This window comes from Capra hircus, chromosome 5 (assembly GCF_001704415.2).
Source record: "Capra hircus breed San Clemente chromosome 5, ASM170441v1, whole genome shotgun sequence".
Classification (NCBI taxonomy): Eukaryota; Metazoa; Chordata; class Mammalia; order Artiodactyla; family Bovidae; genus Capra; species Capra hircus.
In genome coordinates, this window is record NC_030812.1 from 40,857,720 (window position 1) to 40,875,721 (window position 18,002).

The following is an 18,002-nucleotide window of genomic DNA, read 5'->3' on the forward strand; positions in this document are numbered from 1 at the left end:
GGCTGGGTCTATAGTTTCATCTGCGGCTCAGTTAGGAAAAGATTAGCTCTTTTTAGCAGAATTCTGTAGCTTTTGTACTAGTGACTCTTGTTTCTTGCCAGCTGTTAACCAAAGGCTACCCTCAGCTCCTAAAGATTTCTCTCAGCTCCTTCCATTAGCATTTGAATACTGGCATTCTGTAACATGGCAGCTTGCTTTTTCAAAGCCAACAAGAAAATGAGAGACTTCAGCTAAATTAGCACTATAATCTTAATCACATGTGTCCTGTCACTTTTACCACATTCTGTTGGTTTTTAGCCAACAAATCAAAGGTCACCCCACACTTAAGGGGAGAGGGTGACCTACAAGCATGAACACCAGGAAACACACAGGTAGAGACTTATAGAGAAGGCAATGGCACCCCACTCCAGTACTCTTGCCTGGAAAATCCCATGGACGCAGGAGCCTGGTAGGCTGCAGTCCATGGGGTCGCAAAGAGTCGGACACGACTGAGAGACTTCACTTTCACTTTTCACTTTCATGCATTGGACAAGGAAATGGCAACCCACTCCAGTGTTCTTGCCTGGAGAATCCCAGGGACGGGGGAGCCTGGTGGGCTGCTGTCTGTGGGGTCTCACAGAGTTGGACATGACTGAAGCTACTTAGCAGCAGCAGAGACTCATAAAGGCCTTATACTAAGGTCTGCCACAGCCAGATACAGTTGATGAAACAAACACTCCAAAGTCTGAATTAAGTTGGTATGAATGAAACTAGAAAGGAAGAGTCAAATTCAAAAAATTATGTCTAGGAAAGATAATTATGATTTCTTGCAAAATTAATTGCATATATTAACTCACACATGCCTCAAAATATCTCTGACATAGCTACCAGAAAAATCCTTATTTCACAAGTGAGGACATAGACTTTTAGAAGTTAAGTGCCGAGATCATATACATATGAGCTTCAAATCTGAGTGTCCTAATATAGATTTTGAAAGTAGGATGTCAGTCCCAGAGTTCATTCTCTTAGCCACCCTTTCTTTACTTGTGCTTCCCTGGTGGCTCAGCTAGTAAAAAATCTGCCTGCAATGAGGGAGACCTGGGTTTGATCCCTCAGTTGAGGAGATACCCTGGAGAAAGGAAAGGCTACCATCACTCCAATATTCTGGCCTAGAAAAGTCGATGGACTGTATAGTCCATTGGGTCACAAAGAGTCAGACACAACTGAGCAACTTTCACTTTTAAAAGTGTAGAGAATTTAAAGAGAGATGGATAAGAAAGACTGATGATTTTAACTAATTTCAACTCTTTTTCAACTCAGAAAAATGTCATGAGAGGCACTATTAAAATAATATGTATTATACATTTACTACATGCCAGGTAGTGTGGTTGGCACTCAGTTTGCATCATCACATTTAATGTTGCCAACAGCCTATGATAATAGTCTTTTCTCCTGTTTTACAGATCAGAAAACATGACTGTGCCTGTACTCACTAAACTCTAGTTTCCACAAATACAAAGGGTTGTTATTTTGTTTATATCTCTAATATCTGACACATAAAAAAAAAGTGTCACTATAAAAGTTTTTGAATGAATAGCATAGCTTATAAGTGGTAGAGTTATGATATGAACTCAGAATAGCTTCACTCTACCTCCTGTAGAAGCTAATGCATTCCATTGTAGTCTTGGCAGGAAATCTAGATATGGATGTTCAGCACATATGTCAATTCAATTAATGGAGCTTGAAGAAAAGGTCAAGGCTATGTTCCCTGTAAGCGAGCATTTGTGTGGATATCAAAATCCCTAAAATTTAGATGAAATGATTAAGGGAGAGGGTATAAGCCCCAAACCAGAACCTGCGAGAACATCTGTATTTAGAGGCTGAGGGGAGGAAGAGGCATTCTAAAAGGCAATGAAGACAAATACATCAGAGTTGATATGGATATATTGATATAAAAGTAAAGGGGAAAGAGAAGGCAGGAGGGTTTTCAGCAATATCAACTACCACAGGGTAATCAAAGTGCCTCAGAATTAAGGCAAGATAATTATAGTTGAGGATTAGGAGGCCATCAGTTTGGGGTAAACAATTCAGAGAAAAGAGGGCATAAGTAAGAATCAGGGGGGTGTCTGCAGATGAGGACCTCACTACTGTAGACTACTTTGTAATTTCAGATGAACTAGTAGTAGTAATATGAAAGGGATGAAAGATTTTAATAGGAGTAAGTACTTGTTGTGTGTTGTAAATAGAAGGGTAGGCTCAAGTAGGAGGAAACTAAAGATGGCATAAAGAGAACTGACTACTGATGGAACATACCATAGAGGAAACAGAAGCAAATGTAGAACCACTAATAGGAAGGGCTGTCCTTGGAACAGGCAAGAGACATGTTACCATTCAAAGTAGGAGAAGAATCTGAAATAAAAGGAAAGGTCCAACAGAGAAAAACTGAGGGAATTCAAGTTGAAAGTCTTCAATTTTTATGAAAATAGAGGCAAGTTCTTCATACCCAGGAAAGGTGGGAAAGATTTCAGGACTAGAGGATAGTAGGAAATATTTTAATTAAGCGAGGCAACAGTTGACCAAAACTTTATTCAATGTTTACTCTACAATAAGCAGAAGATTCAACAGAGAAGACAGTAAAGAATAATAATCATCATTATTAGGAACCCAACTGAGGAGAAATAGCATGAGCTTTTAATAGATGTCAGCAGCATGGTTTCATAATTTTACCCCACTTCTGAAAAGTGGTTATTAAAGGAAGTTAATGGTCCTGCACAGAGTTGGGAACTGAAACTATGAGAATGACACGCAAGCAAGGAGGAATGAAAGCTGGATTCTAGACATCAGTAAAGACAATATTGGCATGGTCTGAGCTGAACAATGATGTGACTGAATATTGAGAGGAATTGAGAATCTAAAGATGTGATTTGGGTACTAGAAATAAATAACATGCTTATCATCAAAAGGAATGAGGTACATTTGAGACCCTGAAGTAAAATAGTTAAACTAATTACAATGCCCTTTCCGCAGTTTCAAAGGTTAAGTAAGGAACTATGAAGCAAAGATATCAGATGGGCCAGAAATAAATGTAAATGAATATAGCAGAGGATGAGAAGGGTGGAGAAGATAACTGACCAGGCATCAAGACAGTTAGGGTGTTATGATGGAGGTCATAAACACAACAATAAGGACAGAGCTTAGATGTCAAGTTTCAAAAATAGAGGTTGATAGAGATAGAACAATAGCATAAGAAATAACAATAGAAGAATGTTTTTTCAGGTTGATCAGGTCTTCAGATGCAAAGTCAGCAGAGAGTGACTGCTCAAGAAGCAAGTACTTGTAGCAGGAAGGTAAAGGGTTATTTTAAATAAGATATAAGCATTGTTCCCTGCCCATACTACCTTATCACCCCTTTATAGGCGATCCTTCTAATCCTTAAAATTACCTGTAAGGCATTTTCCCCCATTTTATAAATGAAATATTTGGGTTCTGGAATTTGAATTTTTGCCTTTACTTCAAAATCTAAAGCTTTACAACATACTGACTTTCAGTGGTTTTTAAAATGTTACTGCAGCCTTCGAAGACTAACTAGAAATTATGTCTGATATTTGAAATGGATATGAAACACAATGGTCTTTTTTAAGGTATAATTTACATATATAACATTATATTAGTTTCAAGAATATAATATAATGATTCAACATTAAAGTATACTGGGAAATGATCACCACAATAAGTCTAGATAACATCCATCTCTACCCATATTCATAATTTTTTTCTTAAGAACTTTTAAGATATACTCTATGCAATACAGTATTATTAACTATGACTACCATGCCACACTTTGGCCACCTGATACAAAGAACCAAATCATTGGAAAAAGACCTTGATGCTGGGAAAGATTGAAGGCAAGAGGAGAAGGGGGCAACAGAGGATGAGATGGTTGGATGGCATGGCTGACTGAATAGACATGAGTTTGAGGAAACTCAGGGAGATAATGAAGGATGGGGAAGCCTGGCATGCTGCCATCCGTGGAGTTACAGAGTCAGACATGACTTAATGACTGAACAACAACTACAACCATGCCACACACTACATCCTCATGACTTTTTATTTTATAACTAGAAGTTTGTGTCTTTTGGCCCATTTCACACCACACTATTCCCCACTCCTGACAACCACTGATCTGTTTTCTATATCCATGAGCTCCTTATTTTTTTTAAGATTACATATACAAATGAGATCATATGGTATTTGTCTTTTTCTGGTTTATTTCACTGAGTGTAATGTTCTCAAGGTCCATCCATGTTGTCTTGAATGGAATGGAAAGACTGAATATCACTTCATGGCAGATAGATTGGAAAACAATGGAAACAATAACAGACTTTATTTTCTTGGGCTCCAAAATCACTGCAGATGGTGACTGCAGCCATGAAATTAAAAGATGCTCCCTCCTTGGAAGAAAAGCTATGACCAACCTAGACAGCATATTAAAAAGCAGAGACATTACTTTGCTGACAAAGGTCCATCTAGTCAAAGCTATGATTTTTCCAGTAGTCATGTATGGATGTGTGAGTTGGACCATAGAGAAAGCTGAGAACCAAAGAATTGATGCTTCTGAACTGTGGTGTTGGAGAAGACTCTTGAGATTCCCTTGGACAGCAAGGAGATCAAACTAGTCAATCCTAAAGGAAATCAACACTGAATATTCATTGGAAGGATGATGCTGAAGCTGAAACTCCAATAGTTTGGCCACCTGATGAGAAGAACTGATTCATTAAAAAGACCCTGATGCTGGGAAAGATTGAAAGCAGGAGATTAAGGGGAAAACAGAGTATGAGATGGATGGATGGCATCACCAGCTTGATGGACATGAGTTTGAACAAGCTCTTGGAGTTGGTGATGGACAGCAAACCCTGGCATACTGCAGCCCACGGGAACGCAAAGAGTTGGACACAACTGAGCAACTGAACTGACTGTATATATGTATATACTCTATGTATGTGTGTGTGTGTGTCTATGCGCATGTATGTGTACACACACACCACATTTTTCTTTATCCATTCATCTATTGACAAACGCTTAGGTTGTTTCCACAATCTTGGCTGTTGAAAATAATGCTGAGGTGAACAGGATGGAGCAGGTATTTTTTTCAAGTTGGTGTTTTTGTTTATTCTGGAAAAATACCCAGAAGCAGAATTGCTGAATTGTATGGTAGTTTCATTTTTAAGTTTTTGAAGAATCTTGATACTGTTACCATACTGCTGCACCACTTTATATACACACCAACAATGCACAAGGGTTCTCTCTTGCCAACACTTTTTATTTCTTGTCTTATTGATGATAGCTATTCTGCCAAATATGAGGCAGTATCTCATTGTGGGTTTGATTTGCATATCTCAGATAAATAGTGATGCTGTGCATCTTTTCTTGTACTTGTTGCCCATGTATACCATCTGTACTGAAATCAGATTGATTATATTCTTTGCAGCCAAAGATGGAGAAGTTCTATACAGTCAGCAAAAACAAGACCAGGAGCTGATTGTCGCTCAGATCATGAACACCTTATTGCAAAATTTAGACTTAAATTGAAAGTAGGGAAAGCCACTAGAATATTCAGATATGACCTAAATCAAATCCCTTAGGATTATACAGTGGGAGTGACAAATAGATTCAAGGAATTATATCTGATAGAGTGCCTGAAAAACTATGGATGGAGGTTCATATCACTGTATAGGAGGTGATAATCAAAATTATCCCCAAGAAGAAGAAATGCAAAAAGGCAAAATGGTTGTCTGAGGAGGCCTTACAAATAGCTGAGAAAAGAAGAGAAGTAACAGGAAAAGGAAAAAGGAAAGACTTACCCATCTAAATACAGAGTTCCAAAGAATAGCAAGGAGAGATAAGAAAGCCTTCCTCAGTGATCAATCAAAGAAATAGAAGAAAACAGTAGAATGGGAAAGACTAGAGATCTCTTCAAGAAAATTAGAGATACCAAGGGAACATTTCATGCAAGATGGGCACATAAAGGACAGAAACAGTAGATATAATAGAAGCAGAAGATATTAAGAAGAGGTGACAAGAATGCACAGAAGAACTATACAAAAATTATTTTATTGATCCAGATAAACATGGTGGTGTGATCACATGGACATCCTGGAATGTGAAGTCAAGTGGGCCTTGGGAGGGATCACTGTGAACAAAGCTAGTAGATGTGATGGAATTCCAGCTGAGCTATTTCAAATCCTGAAAGATGATACTGTGAAAGTGCTGCACTCAGTATGCCAGCAAATTTGAAAAACTCAGCAGTGGCCACAGGACTGGAAAAGGTCAGTTTTTATTCTAATCCCAAAGAAAGGCAATGCCAAAGGATGTTCAAACTACTGCACAATTGTGTTCAACTCACATGCTAGTAAAGTAATGCTCAAAATTCTCCAAGCCAGGCTTCAGCAACACATGAACCGTGAACCTGCAGATGTTCAAGCTGAATCTAGGAAAGGCAGAAGAACCAGAGATCAGATTGCCAACATCTGTTGAATCATAGGAAAAGCAAGAGAATTCCAGAAAAAACATCAACTTCACTAAAGTCTTTGTGTGAATCACAACAAACTGTGGAAAATTGGTAAAGAGATGGGAATACTAGACCACCTTACTTGCCTCCTGAGAAATCTGTATGCAGGTCAAGAAGCAACAGTTGAACAATACATGGAACAATGGGCTGGTTCCAAATTGGGAAAGGAGTATGTCAAGGCTGTATAGTGTCACCTTGCTTATTTAACTTCTATGCAGAGTACATCATGTGAAATGCTGGACTGGATGAAGCACAAGCTGGAATCAATATTGCAGGGAGAAATGTCAATAATCTCAGATATGCAGATGATACCACCCTTATGGCTGAAAGTGAAGAGGAACTAAAGAGCCTCTTGATGAAGGTGAAAGAGGAGAGTGAAAAAGCTGGCTTAAAACTCAAATATTCAAAAAAAAAAGATCATGGCATCCAGTCCCATCACTTCATGTCAAATAATAGATGGAGAAACAATGGAAACAGTGACAGGACTTATTTTCTTGGGTTCCACAATCACTGCAGATTGTGACTGCAGCCATGAAATTAAAAGACACGTGCTCCTTGGAAGAAAAGTTATGACCAAGCTAGACAGTATATTAAAAAGCAGAGACATTATTTGCTGACAAAGGTCCATCTATTCAAAACTATGATTTTTCTAGTAGTCATATATGGATGTGTGAGTTGGACCATAAAGAAAGCTGAGGACCAAAGAATTGATGCTTTTGAACTGTGATGTTGGAGATCCAACCAGTCCATCCTAAAGGTAACCAGTCCTAAATATTCATTGGAAGGACTGATACTGAAGCTGAAACTCCAATACTTTGGTCACCTGATGCAAAGAACTGACTCATTAAAAAGACCCTGATACTGGGAAAGATTGAAGGCAGGAGGAGAAGGGGAAGACAGGATGAGATGGATAGATGACATCACAAACTTGGACATGAGTTTGAACAAGCTCCGGGAGTTGGTGATGGACAGGGAAGCCTGGCATGCTGCAGGCCATGGGGTTGCAAAAAGTCGGACACATCTGAGTGGCTCAACTAACAAACTGACTGACCATCTGTCTTCTTTCGAAAAATGTCTCTTCTGATCCTCTGCCCATTTTTCATTCAGATTATTTTTTTGTTGTTGAGTTGTATGTGCAATGTGTTGTTCTTGAACTATATTCAGCTCTAAAAAGTTTCATGTGAGCTTACATATATAATCCTCCTTTTAAAATTTTTTTTTAGAGAAACATCTTAGTTTCTTTTCCTTAATGAAATTAAGGAACTACGAATGCATTCTAGATAATACACTGAATTTCTGCAACTATAACCTAAAACCCTAAGTTAATATTTATCTTGCCTTACTTTTTCAGGTGTGAAAATGAAACCAAATTCAAAACAGAAGAAGTATTTTGGGCTTACAATTTCTGCCCTACTCCATACTCCTGGACTGCACTTCTGGGCCTTATTTTATATCTTATTTTCTTCGCACCTGGTAAACAAAGACTCTGTTGTTGTTATTGTTATTTTAATTAAATTGTCTCTATTTAGAGAAGACAAGCTACTCTTTTAAATTCCTTACATGCTACTTTACTGAAATTCTTCATTTTGTACTTCTCAGGAATGGGACCAATGCCTTGGACTGTAAATTCTGAAATATATCCCCTTTGGGCAAGAAGCACAGGAAATGCATGTTCATCCGGAATAAATTGGATTTTCAATGTTCTGGTGTCACTGACATTTTTACACACAGCAGAGTATCTTACATACTATGGTAAGAGAATATAGTTTCATTTTTATTTTATACTCTTGTTTTTAGATTTGCTATCATTCGTGATTGAAAAACTAAATGGTTATATTTTTGCTATTACAAATCTCTCTGTAAGGCTGTCTTATTCCCCAGAACCTTGGAAATGTTTCTGGGAAAAGATAAGAGGAACTGTCCTTAGCTTTCACCCACCCACTTACACTTCAAACCCAAACATCTCCCAGCTATCCCTCAGTTGGAAGTCTTCACAACAAGCCCTTTAGTTTAATGGAAAAAAAAAACATAAACAACAGAGAATTATAGAAAGATCCTGGAGTCTAGGGGTAATGCTTGAAAATGTCTCAACACAGATGGATTGTATCCAAGAGTAGAATCAAAGTAGGGTCAAAGTAGCTCCCCCAAATGTTGTGTGCTATGCCTTCCACTCTATCATATCTGCTATTCAGACCAAAGTATGTCAGGATCCACTGAGACCAGCAGTTACCACTGCTGAAACTATAAATGTAGCAGAGGTGTTTATGTAAAATGTAGTGAGACCATAACTTGAAGAAAACAATCTTGAGAAGTGACTGAGTTAGGAAAACACTTTGGGAAGCTACTTTAGCCTTATCTTTACTAAAATGAAAAGGCGTCTTTTTAGCAAGAGAATTTCTTTATTGTCTGTATGAGTTTATAGGTTGTGATTGGATTCTAAATGATGAAATAGGGGTTTTCATGCTAATCTCCTGAGCCTCTGTGATAATATACTGAATGTCTATTGCTTAGAACCCCACCTCCCACCCCCCGTTCACCCGTCCCCCCTTCATGGATCACATATCCTGGGGAAGGGGCTTGCATGACTCAATGAAGGTATGAGCCATAATGTACAGGGCCACCCAAGTTGGATGGTTCATGGTGAAGAGTTCTTAGAAAATGTGGTCTACTAGAGGAGGAGATGGCAAACCACTCCAGTAACCTTCCCTGGAGTACCCCATGTACAGTAAGAAAAGGCAAAAATATATGACACCAGAAGATGAGCCCACCAGGTCAGAAGGTGTCCAATATTCTACTGGGGAAGAGCAGAGGACAATTACAAATAGCTCCAGAAAGAATGAAGAGGATGGGCCAAAGTGGAAACACTCAGTTGCAAATGTGTCTAGAGTGAAAGTAAAGTTTGACACTGTAAAGAACAATATTGCATAGGAACTTGGAATGTTAGATCCATGAATCAAGGTGAACTGGACATGGTCCAGAAGGAGATGGCAAGATTGAACATCAAAATCTTAGGAATCAGGGAACTAAAAGGTAAGAGAATGGGTGAATTTAACTCAGATGAGTATTATATCTGTTACTGTGGGCAAGAATCCTGTAGAAGAAATGGAGTAGCCCTCATAGTCAACAAAAGAGTCTGAAATGCAGTACTTGGGTTCAGGCTTAGAAAACAACAGAATGATCTTGGTTTCTTTCCAAGGCAAACCACTGAACTTCTGAGTAATCCAATCCAAGTCTGTGTCCCAACCACTGATGCCAAAGAAGCTGAAGTTGATGTGAGTGGTAAAGAACCTGCCTGCCAATGCAAGAGACATAAGAGACTTGGGTTTGATCCCGGGGTCACAAAGATCCCCTGGAGGAGGAAGTGGCCGCCCACTCCAGTATTCTTGCCTGGAAAATCCCATGGACAGTGGAGCCTGGCAGGCTATAGTCCATGCGGTTGTAAAGAGTTGGATATGACTGAAGCAACATAGCACGCATACATGCTTGCCCCAACCACTGAGGCCGAAGAAGCTGATGTTGATGGGTTCTATTAAGACCTACAAGACCTTCTAGAACTAACACCAAAAAAACATGTCCTTTTCATCTTAGGGGATTGTAATTTAAAAGTAGGAAATCAAGAGATACCTGGAATAACAGGCAAATTTTGCCTTGGAGTACAAAGTGAAGTAGGACAAAGGCTAATTTGTTAAGAGAACACACTGATTACATATAGTGAACACCCTTTTCCAACAAAACAAGAGACAACTCTACAAATGGACATCACAAGATGGTCAGTAACTAAATCAGATTGATTATGGTCTTTGCAGCCAAAGATGGAGAAGCTCTATACAGTCAGCAAAAACAAAGCTGGGAGCTGACTGTGGCTCAGATCATGAACTCCTTGTTGCCAAATTCATACTCTTGAAGAAAGTAGGGAAAACCAATAGGCCATTCTGGTTTGACCTAAATCAAATCCCTTATGACTTATACACTGGAAGTGATGAATCTTTTTAGCGGATTAGATCTGGTAGAAGAACTATGGACAGAGGTCCGTAACCTTGTATAGGAGGTATTGACCAAAACCATCTGAAAGGTAAAGGAATGCAAGAAGGCAAAGTGGCTGTCTAAGGAGGCTTTACAAATAGATAAGTAAAGAAGAGAAGTGAAAGGCAAAGGAGAAAAGGAAAGATATATTCAACTGAATGCAGAGTTCCAGAGAATAGCAAGGAGAGATAAGAAGGCCTTAAATGAACAATGCAAGGAGATAGAGCAAAACAATAGAATGGGAAAGACTAGAGATTCTCATCAAGAAAATTGGAGATATCAAGGGAACATTTCATGAAAGAATGGGCACGATAAAGGACAGGAACGTTAAGGACTTAAAAGAAGCAGAAGATATTAAGAAGAGGTGGCAGAAGTACAAAGAACTATACAAAAAAGTCTTAATGACCAGGATAAACTCTATGACTGGTCACTCACCTAGAGTGAGACAAACTGGAGTGTGAGGCAAGAGGGCTTAGGGAACATTACTAGGAACAAAACTAGTGGAGGTGATGGAATTCCAGCTGAGCAATTTAAAATCATAAAGATGATGCTGTCAAAGTGCTGCACTCAGTATGTCAGCAAATTTGGAAAACTTAACAATAGCCACAGGACCAGAAAATGTCAGTTTTCACTCCAGTCCCAAAGAAGGGTAGTGCAAAAGAATGTTCAAATTACCATACAATTGTGCTGCTTTTACATGCTAACAAGGTAATGCTCAAAATCCTTTGAGCTAAGCATCAGCAAATCATTAATTGAGAACTTCCAGATGTACAAGCTGGGTTTCAAAGAGGCAGAGGAACCAGAGATCAAATTGCCAGCATTTGTTGGATCATGGAGAAAGCAAAGAAGTTCCAGAAAAACATCTACTTCTGCTTCATTGACTATGCTAAAGTCTTTGACTATGTGGATGACAACAAACTGCAGAAAATTCCTAGATGCGAATACCAGACCACCTTGCCTGTCTCTGAGAAGAGGTCAAGAAGCAACAATTAGAATTGGACATAGAACAACAAACTGGTTCAAATCTTTTGAAAAGAGTATTACAAGGCTGAATACTGTCACCCTGCTTATTTAACTTCTATGCAGAGTACACCATGCAAAATGCACATGAATGAACATTGGGCTGGATGAAGCACAAGTTGGGGTCAAGATTGCTGGGAAAAATATTAACAACCTCAGATATGCAGATGATACTACCCTTATGGCAGAAAGCAAAGAGGAACTAAAGAGCCTCTTGATGAAGGTGAAAGAGGAGAGTGAAAAGACTGACTTGAAACTCAACATTCAAAAATCTAAGATCATAGCATCCAGTCCCATCACTTCATGGCAAATAGAAGGGGGAAAAGTGGAAGCAGTGATGGATTTTATTTTCTTGGGCTCCAAAATCACTGGGGATGGTGACTGCAGTCATGAAATTCAGACGCTTGACCCTGGAAGGAAAGCTATGATGAACCTAGACAGTTTATTAAAGAATAGAGACCTCACTTTGCCAACAAAGGTGCATATAGTCAAAGCCATGATTTTTCCAGTAATCATGTATGGATATGAGAGTTGGACCATAAAGAAGACTGAGTGATGAAAAACTGATGCTTTCGAATTGTGATGGTGGAAAAGAGTCTTGAGAGTCCCTTGGATTTCAAGAGATCAAACCAGTCAATGCTAAAGGAAATCAACCCTGAATATTCATTGGAAGGACTGATGCTGAAGGTGAAGCTCCAGTACGTTGGCCACCTGATGCAAAGAGCCAACTCATTGAAGAAGATGCTGATGTGGGGAAAGATTGAAGGCAAATGAGGAAAGGCGCAGCAGAGCATGAGATTATTAGATAGCATCACTGACTCAGTGGACATGAATTCACGCAAACTGTGGGGGATATTGGAGAACCGAGGAGCCTGATGTGTTACAGTCCCTGAGGTCCCTAGTCGGACAGGAGTTAGCAACTGGACAACAAGTGCTTAGACCACTCTCAGATCCTCTCCCCCATTCCTCACTGCACCTCACCTCATCTCACCTCATCCCATATTCTGGCTACTTATAATTTCTTTTTGTAAGAACAAACTTATTTGTCCATTCCTCTATCTACCCTCTCACTGCTGGACCTTGACTTTAGGCCAGGATTACACTTTATTCACCAATATATTCCCCATGCCTTCCAGGGAATCCTATTAAGCACTCAGAAGTGTTTGTCAAATGAATAAATACATAGTTGAACTTTTAAATGAATGATAAATATGTGGAAACATCATATGTCTCTTCCTCCTCTCTTATGAACATTATGATTTGCTGTTTAGTTTTATTTAAAACTATTTCTCTGATGCTTTTTTTTTTCCTAATCTTTATGAAACTCCTCTCTCTCCCAAACACAATTTAAAACATTTAGAAATATTTATTTTCTTGGAAAGGAAAGGCACTGGCATTTTAAACTGGGTATATATTTAGTATGTTCAGCTTTATTGGCAATTAGAATGTTTTACATAAATTTGTAAGCTTATCTTCCTAACAGCATAAATATAAACACAATAAATATTTACCCATATTTTCTGGTCCTGGAGAATACTGAAATATTTAAATATGGACTTATTTCTTGAGAAAGCATTTTTAATAGAAAGTCATAGACAAAATAATAAAAGTCTACATGGTAAGACTTTTGATAGCAAAGCTCCTCTTCTTGAATCAGTTCTGTTAGGAAAACATGAGGCCACGGAAGTAAAATTTAAATAGGGCATAGCCAGGCTTCTTTCAAAAATATCTCAGTAGAAGAAGCTTTTTGTTTCGCATTAAGCCAGACTTCTTTCTTGTCAGCACACTGTCCATTAGGTTTTCACTAGGGGAACAATATCTCAGCTCAGGTTAGAGTTTTTCTGTTTATTGCTCTATATTTTAACCTAGAGGTTACTGATTGATGTAAGCTATATGTTTATATTCCTGACAACAAATAGGCACCATAATGAGGTATTTCTCTGGAAATATTCATGTCTTCTTTTACTTTTTTATTGTTTCATAAGACCTCAAGTCTTGATTCCTTCCTAAACTATACTGCCTAGAAGGGTCTGGGCCCCATTCAGTATTATTACTAAAAATTATCATTAAAATGTCACCAGTATATCACTTTATTTATAGCACATGTGACTAAATAGATCCCTTGTTGAGCATTATTAAAGTGTCTGTTTTGAATCTTTAATTCTTCATTTTGTATAATTCAATTAAGTATCTATTTTAATCTGAAGCTTAATATAAGCACTCTAATATGATTTATTTCCTTTAGAATAAAATTGCACTGTTTAACAGTCCTAACAGATTTGCTACAGACATCTTTTTCATTTTCATCCTAAAGGGACATAATTAAGAAAATGAGTTACATAATTGACTTGCCCATTACACGAAGCAGGTAACAGCCTCCCAGGCCTGCCTGCACTTCTGTTGGCTTAACCACAGGTCGCACCAGTGAAGCCTATATACACAGTTGTAGCATTTGCTGTCTTTAGATTATTCAGATTTTTATAGCTGTATCTTGCTTTTTAATAGAATTTTCTTTATGTTCTTTAGCTTTGGGAATCTTGTTCACACACACACAAGAAATTGTATGGCTTTTAAGAATGTCAGTAATCCATCTAATTGCTTTTAACTGTAAGAGTTTACTATTGAAAAATTTGATTTGTTACTTCCAATCATGCCATTGTACTTAAATTGTGAAAGGTGATGAATATTTCCTAAATATTATACTTTATAAAGGCAGACTATATTTACTCCATTAGATATTTCAGAGGTTAGCATCCCAGTTTAGTCTAAAACGTTTTATCATCTGCACCTATTGTTTTCTTACCTCCACAATTTTGCTTATCTGTATTCAGAATACAAGACTTCACCTCTGTCATTTTTTTTCCTCAAAATTCCACATCCTCTAAGAGCCAGCTTGTCATAGCGCCCCTTAGATGAAACCATTCTTGATTTATTAGCCATGCTAGTCACTATTCTTCCCTAGTCATTTAGTGTAACTTGATAATGTCTATCACTTTTTTGGGCAACTAACATCCAAAATTCTTTCTAGTCTTTGCAGTTTATAGCAAGGAAGGATTTATTTTCCCTGTCAGATCAGGAAACTAAAATCAAGACAATTCAAGAAACTATACAAGGATTCAGCCTATGTAACTTTTTGACTTTCAGACCCACAGTGTCTACAGAGCCTTCCTCTCACTGTAGCACTCTGATATGCATGCCAGATGACCTATTATTATTTTTTTATTTTTTATCAAGTATGATGTAAAAATATATAACTTGTAGTATAATATAGACCAAACTGAAATGAAGTAAAGGAGCCTTGTATTTGTAAATGGAATTTTATTTTTATTAAAGAAAAAATTTTATTTATATGGGTCCAGCTCCTTAAGAATTATATAGCTTCTGATGACTTAAGCCAACAAATTATGTCTTGATTTATATGTAAATCAATCATTTTATATATATGTTTTAATATCTCATAGTTTACCTCTGCTTCCCTTTTATTTTCTCATGGCTGCTCATTCAACAGAGCAGATTCTTTGGGGTGGCCAGTTCAGCAGCATTTTCCTCTGTAGTTTTACTTGAGTCTTCCCAAGAAGTGTTTCTATAGACAGTACTGAAATGGTTACTTCTAGGCCTGTCTTAAAGAAAATAGTTTTAATAATGTCTTTCCACATTCTGTAGTGACAACAAACTAAGAAATATTTTTCAGTTCTTTAACTGCTGTACTTTTCGGCTTCAAGCTTGACTTTCAAATATATAGTCATGGTGTCTGGTTTAGGCCTTTATTTCAAATCTCCTACCCAATGTATTCCATCTGGCCATCAACAAGAGAATATTCATTCTCTAAACTCTCCAATGAATCAGCACTGTGCTAGGAACCCAGAGACAAGCCATAGACTCTGGGCTTGAGGAGACCACTTTTGCTGGTCTCCTCCTCAAGCATACCATTACCACCTCTCCTATACCTGGTCCTACTGGGCTGTAAAACTTACAGAATTAAAATTTAAACCATAAATTTAAATAGGAACTGATAAATCATCTCATTTTACTTAATGAGGAAACTGAGGTCCAAGGAGGAGGTTAAATGACTGTCTAGAATTCACATGTTGTTTTTGTTGCTAAGTTGCTCAGTCGTGTCTGACTCTTTGTGACCTCACGGACTGCAGCATGCCAGGCTTCCCTGTCCTTCACCACCTCCCAGAACATGCTCAAACTCATGTCCATTGAGTAGGTGATGCCATCCAATCATCTCATCTTCTGTCATCCCCTTCTCCTCCTGCCTTTTATCTTTCCCAACATCAGGGTCTTTTCCAATGAGTCATCTCTTTGCATCAGGTGGTCAGACCATTGGAGTTACAGCTTCAGCATTAGTCCTTCCAATAAATATTCAGGGTTGATTGCCTTTAGGATTGACTAATTTGATCTCAAGAGTCTTATCCAACACCACAGTTCAAAAGCATCAATTCTTTGGCGCTCAGCCTTCTATATGGTCCAACTCTCACATCCATACATGACTACTGGAAAAACCATAGCTTTGACTAGATGAACCTTTATCAACAGATTAGTGTCTCTGTTTTTTAATATGCTGTCTAGGTTGGTCATAGCTTCTCTTCCAAGGAGCAAGCGCCTTTTAATTTCATGGATTCAGTCACCACCTGCAGTGATTTTGGAGCCCAAGAAAGTAAAGTCTGTCACTGTTTCCATTGTTTCCCCATCTATTTGCCATGAAGTGATGGGACCGGATGCCATGATCTTAGTTTCTTGAATGTTAAGTTTGAAGCTAGCTTTTTCACTCTCCTCTTTCACCTTAATCAAGAAGGTGTTAGTTCTAGAAGGTCTTGTAGATCTACACAGAACCATTCAACTTCAGCTCCTTCAGCATTTGTGATTGGGGCATAGACTTGGATTAATGTGATATTGAATGGTTTGTCTTGGAAAGGAACTGAGATCATTCTGTTGTTTTTGAGATTGCATCCAAGTACTGCAGATGACACCACCCTTATGGCAGAAAGTGAAGAGGAGCTAAAAAGCCTCTTGATGAAAGTGAAAGAGGAGAATGAAAAAGTTGGCTTAAAGCTCAACATTCAGAAAACAAAGATCATGGCATCCGGTCCCATCACTTCATGGGAAATAGATGGGGAAACAGTAGAAACAGTGTCAGACTTTATTTTGGGGGGCTCCAAAATCACTGCAGATGGTGACTGCAGCCATGAAATTAAAAGACGCTTACTCCTTGGAAGAAAAGTTATGACCAACCTAGATAGTATATTCAAAAGCAGAGACATTACTTTGCCGACTAAGGTCCATCTAGTCAAGGCTACGGTTTTTCCTGTGGTCATGTATGGATGTGAGAGTTGGACTGTGAAGAAGGCTGAGCGCCGAAGAATTGATGCTTTTGAACTGTGGTGTTGGAGAAGACTCTTGAGAGTCCCTTGGACTGCAAGGAGATCCAACCAGTCCATTCTGAAGGAGATCAACCCTGGGATTTCTTTGGAAGGAATGATGCTAAAAGCTGAAGCTCCAGTAGTTTGGCTACCTCATGCAAAGCGTTGACTCACTGGAAAAGACTCTGATGCTGGGAGGGATTGGGGGCAGGAGGAGAAGGGGACAACCGAGGATGAGATGGCTGGATGGCATCACAAACTCGATGGACATGAGTCTGAGTGAACTCCTTGAGATGGTGATGGACAGGGAGGCCTGGTGTGCTGCGATTCATGGGGTTGCAAAGAGTCGGACACAACTGGGCGACTGAACTGAACTGAACTGCATTTCAGACTCTTGTTAACCATGATGGCTACTCCATTTCTTCTAAGGGATTCTTGCCCACAGTAGTAGATATAATAATCATCTGAATTAAACCCACCCATTCCTGTCCATTTTAGTTCACTGATTCCTATAATGTCAATGTTTACTCTTGCCATCTCCTGTTTGACCACTTCCTATTTGCCTCTATTCATGGACCAACATTCCAGGTTCCTATGCAACATTGCTCTTTACAGCATCAGAATTTACTTTCACCACCTGATACATCTACAACTGGGTATTGTTTCCCCTTTCACTCAGCCTCTTTATTTCTTCTGGAGCCATTTCTCAACTTTCTCCAGTAGCATACTGGACAGCTACTGAGTTCATCTTTCATTGTCATACCTTTCACCTTTTCATACTGTTCATGGGGTTCTTTAAGGCAAGAATACTGAAGTGGTTTGTGATTCCCTTTTCCAGTGGACCACGTTTTGTCAGAACTCTCCACCATGACCCATTCATCTTGGGTGGCCCTATGCAGCATGATACATAGTTCCATTGAGTTAGAATGTAGCCCACCAGGTTCCTCTGTCCATCAAGTTTTCCTGGCAAGAATACTGGAGCAATGTGCCATTTCCTCCTCCAGAGGATCTTCCTGACCCAGGGTCTGAACCCACGTCTTGCTTCT

The 18,002-nt window shown here is 38.7% G+C and overlaps 1 protein-coding gene across 1 annotated transcript in view; it reads left to right on the forward strand.

Moving 5' to 3' along the window:
- Positions 1-18,002, forward strand: part of SLC2A13 (solute carrier family 2 member 13) — a 504,156-nt gene that overhangs the window by 480,211 nt on the left and 5,943 nt on the right. The window contains exons 8-9 of the mRNA XM_018047921.1: positions 7,899-8,020; positions 8,147-8,299. Of these exons, the coding sequence (XP_017903410.1) occupies positions 7,899-8,020; positions 8,147-8,299 (275 nt within the window). The remainder of the gene's footprint in view (positions 1-7,898; positions 8,021-8,146; positions 8,300-18,002) is intronic.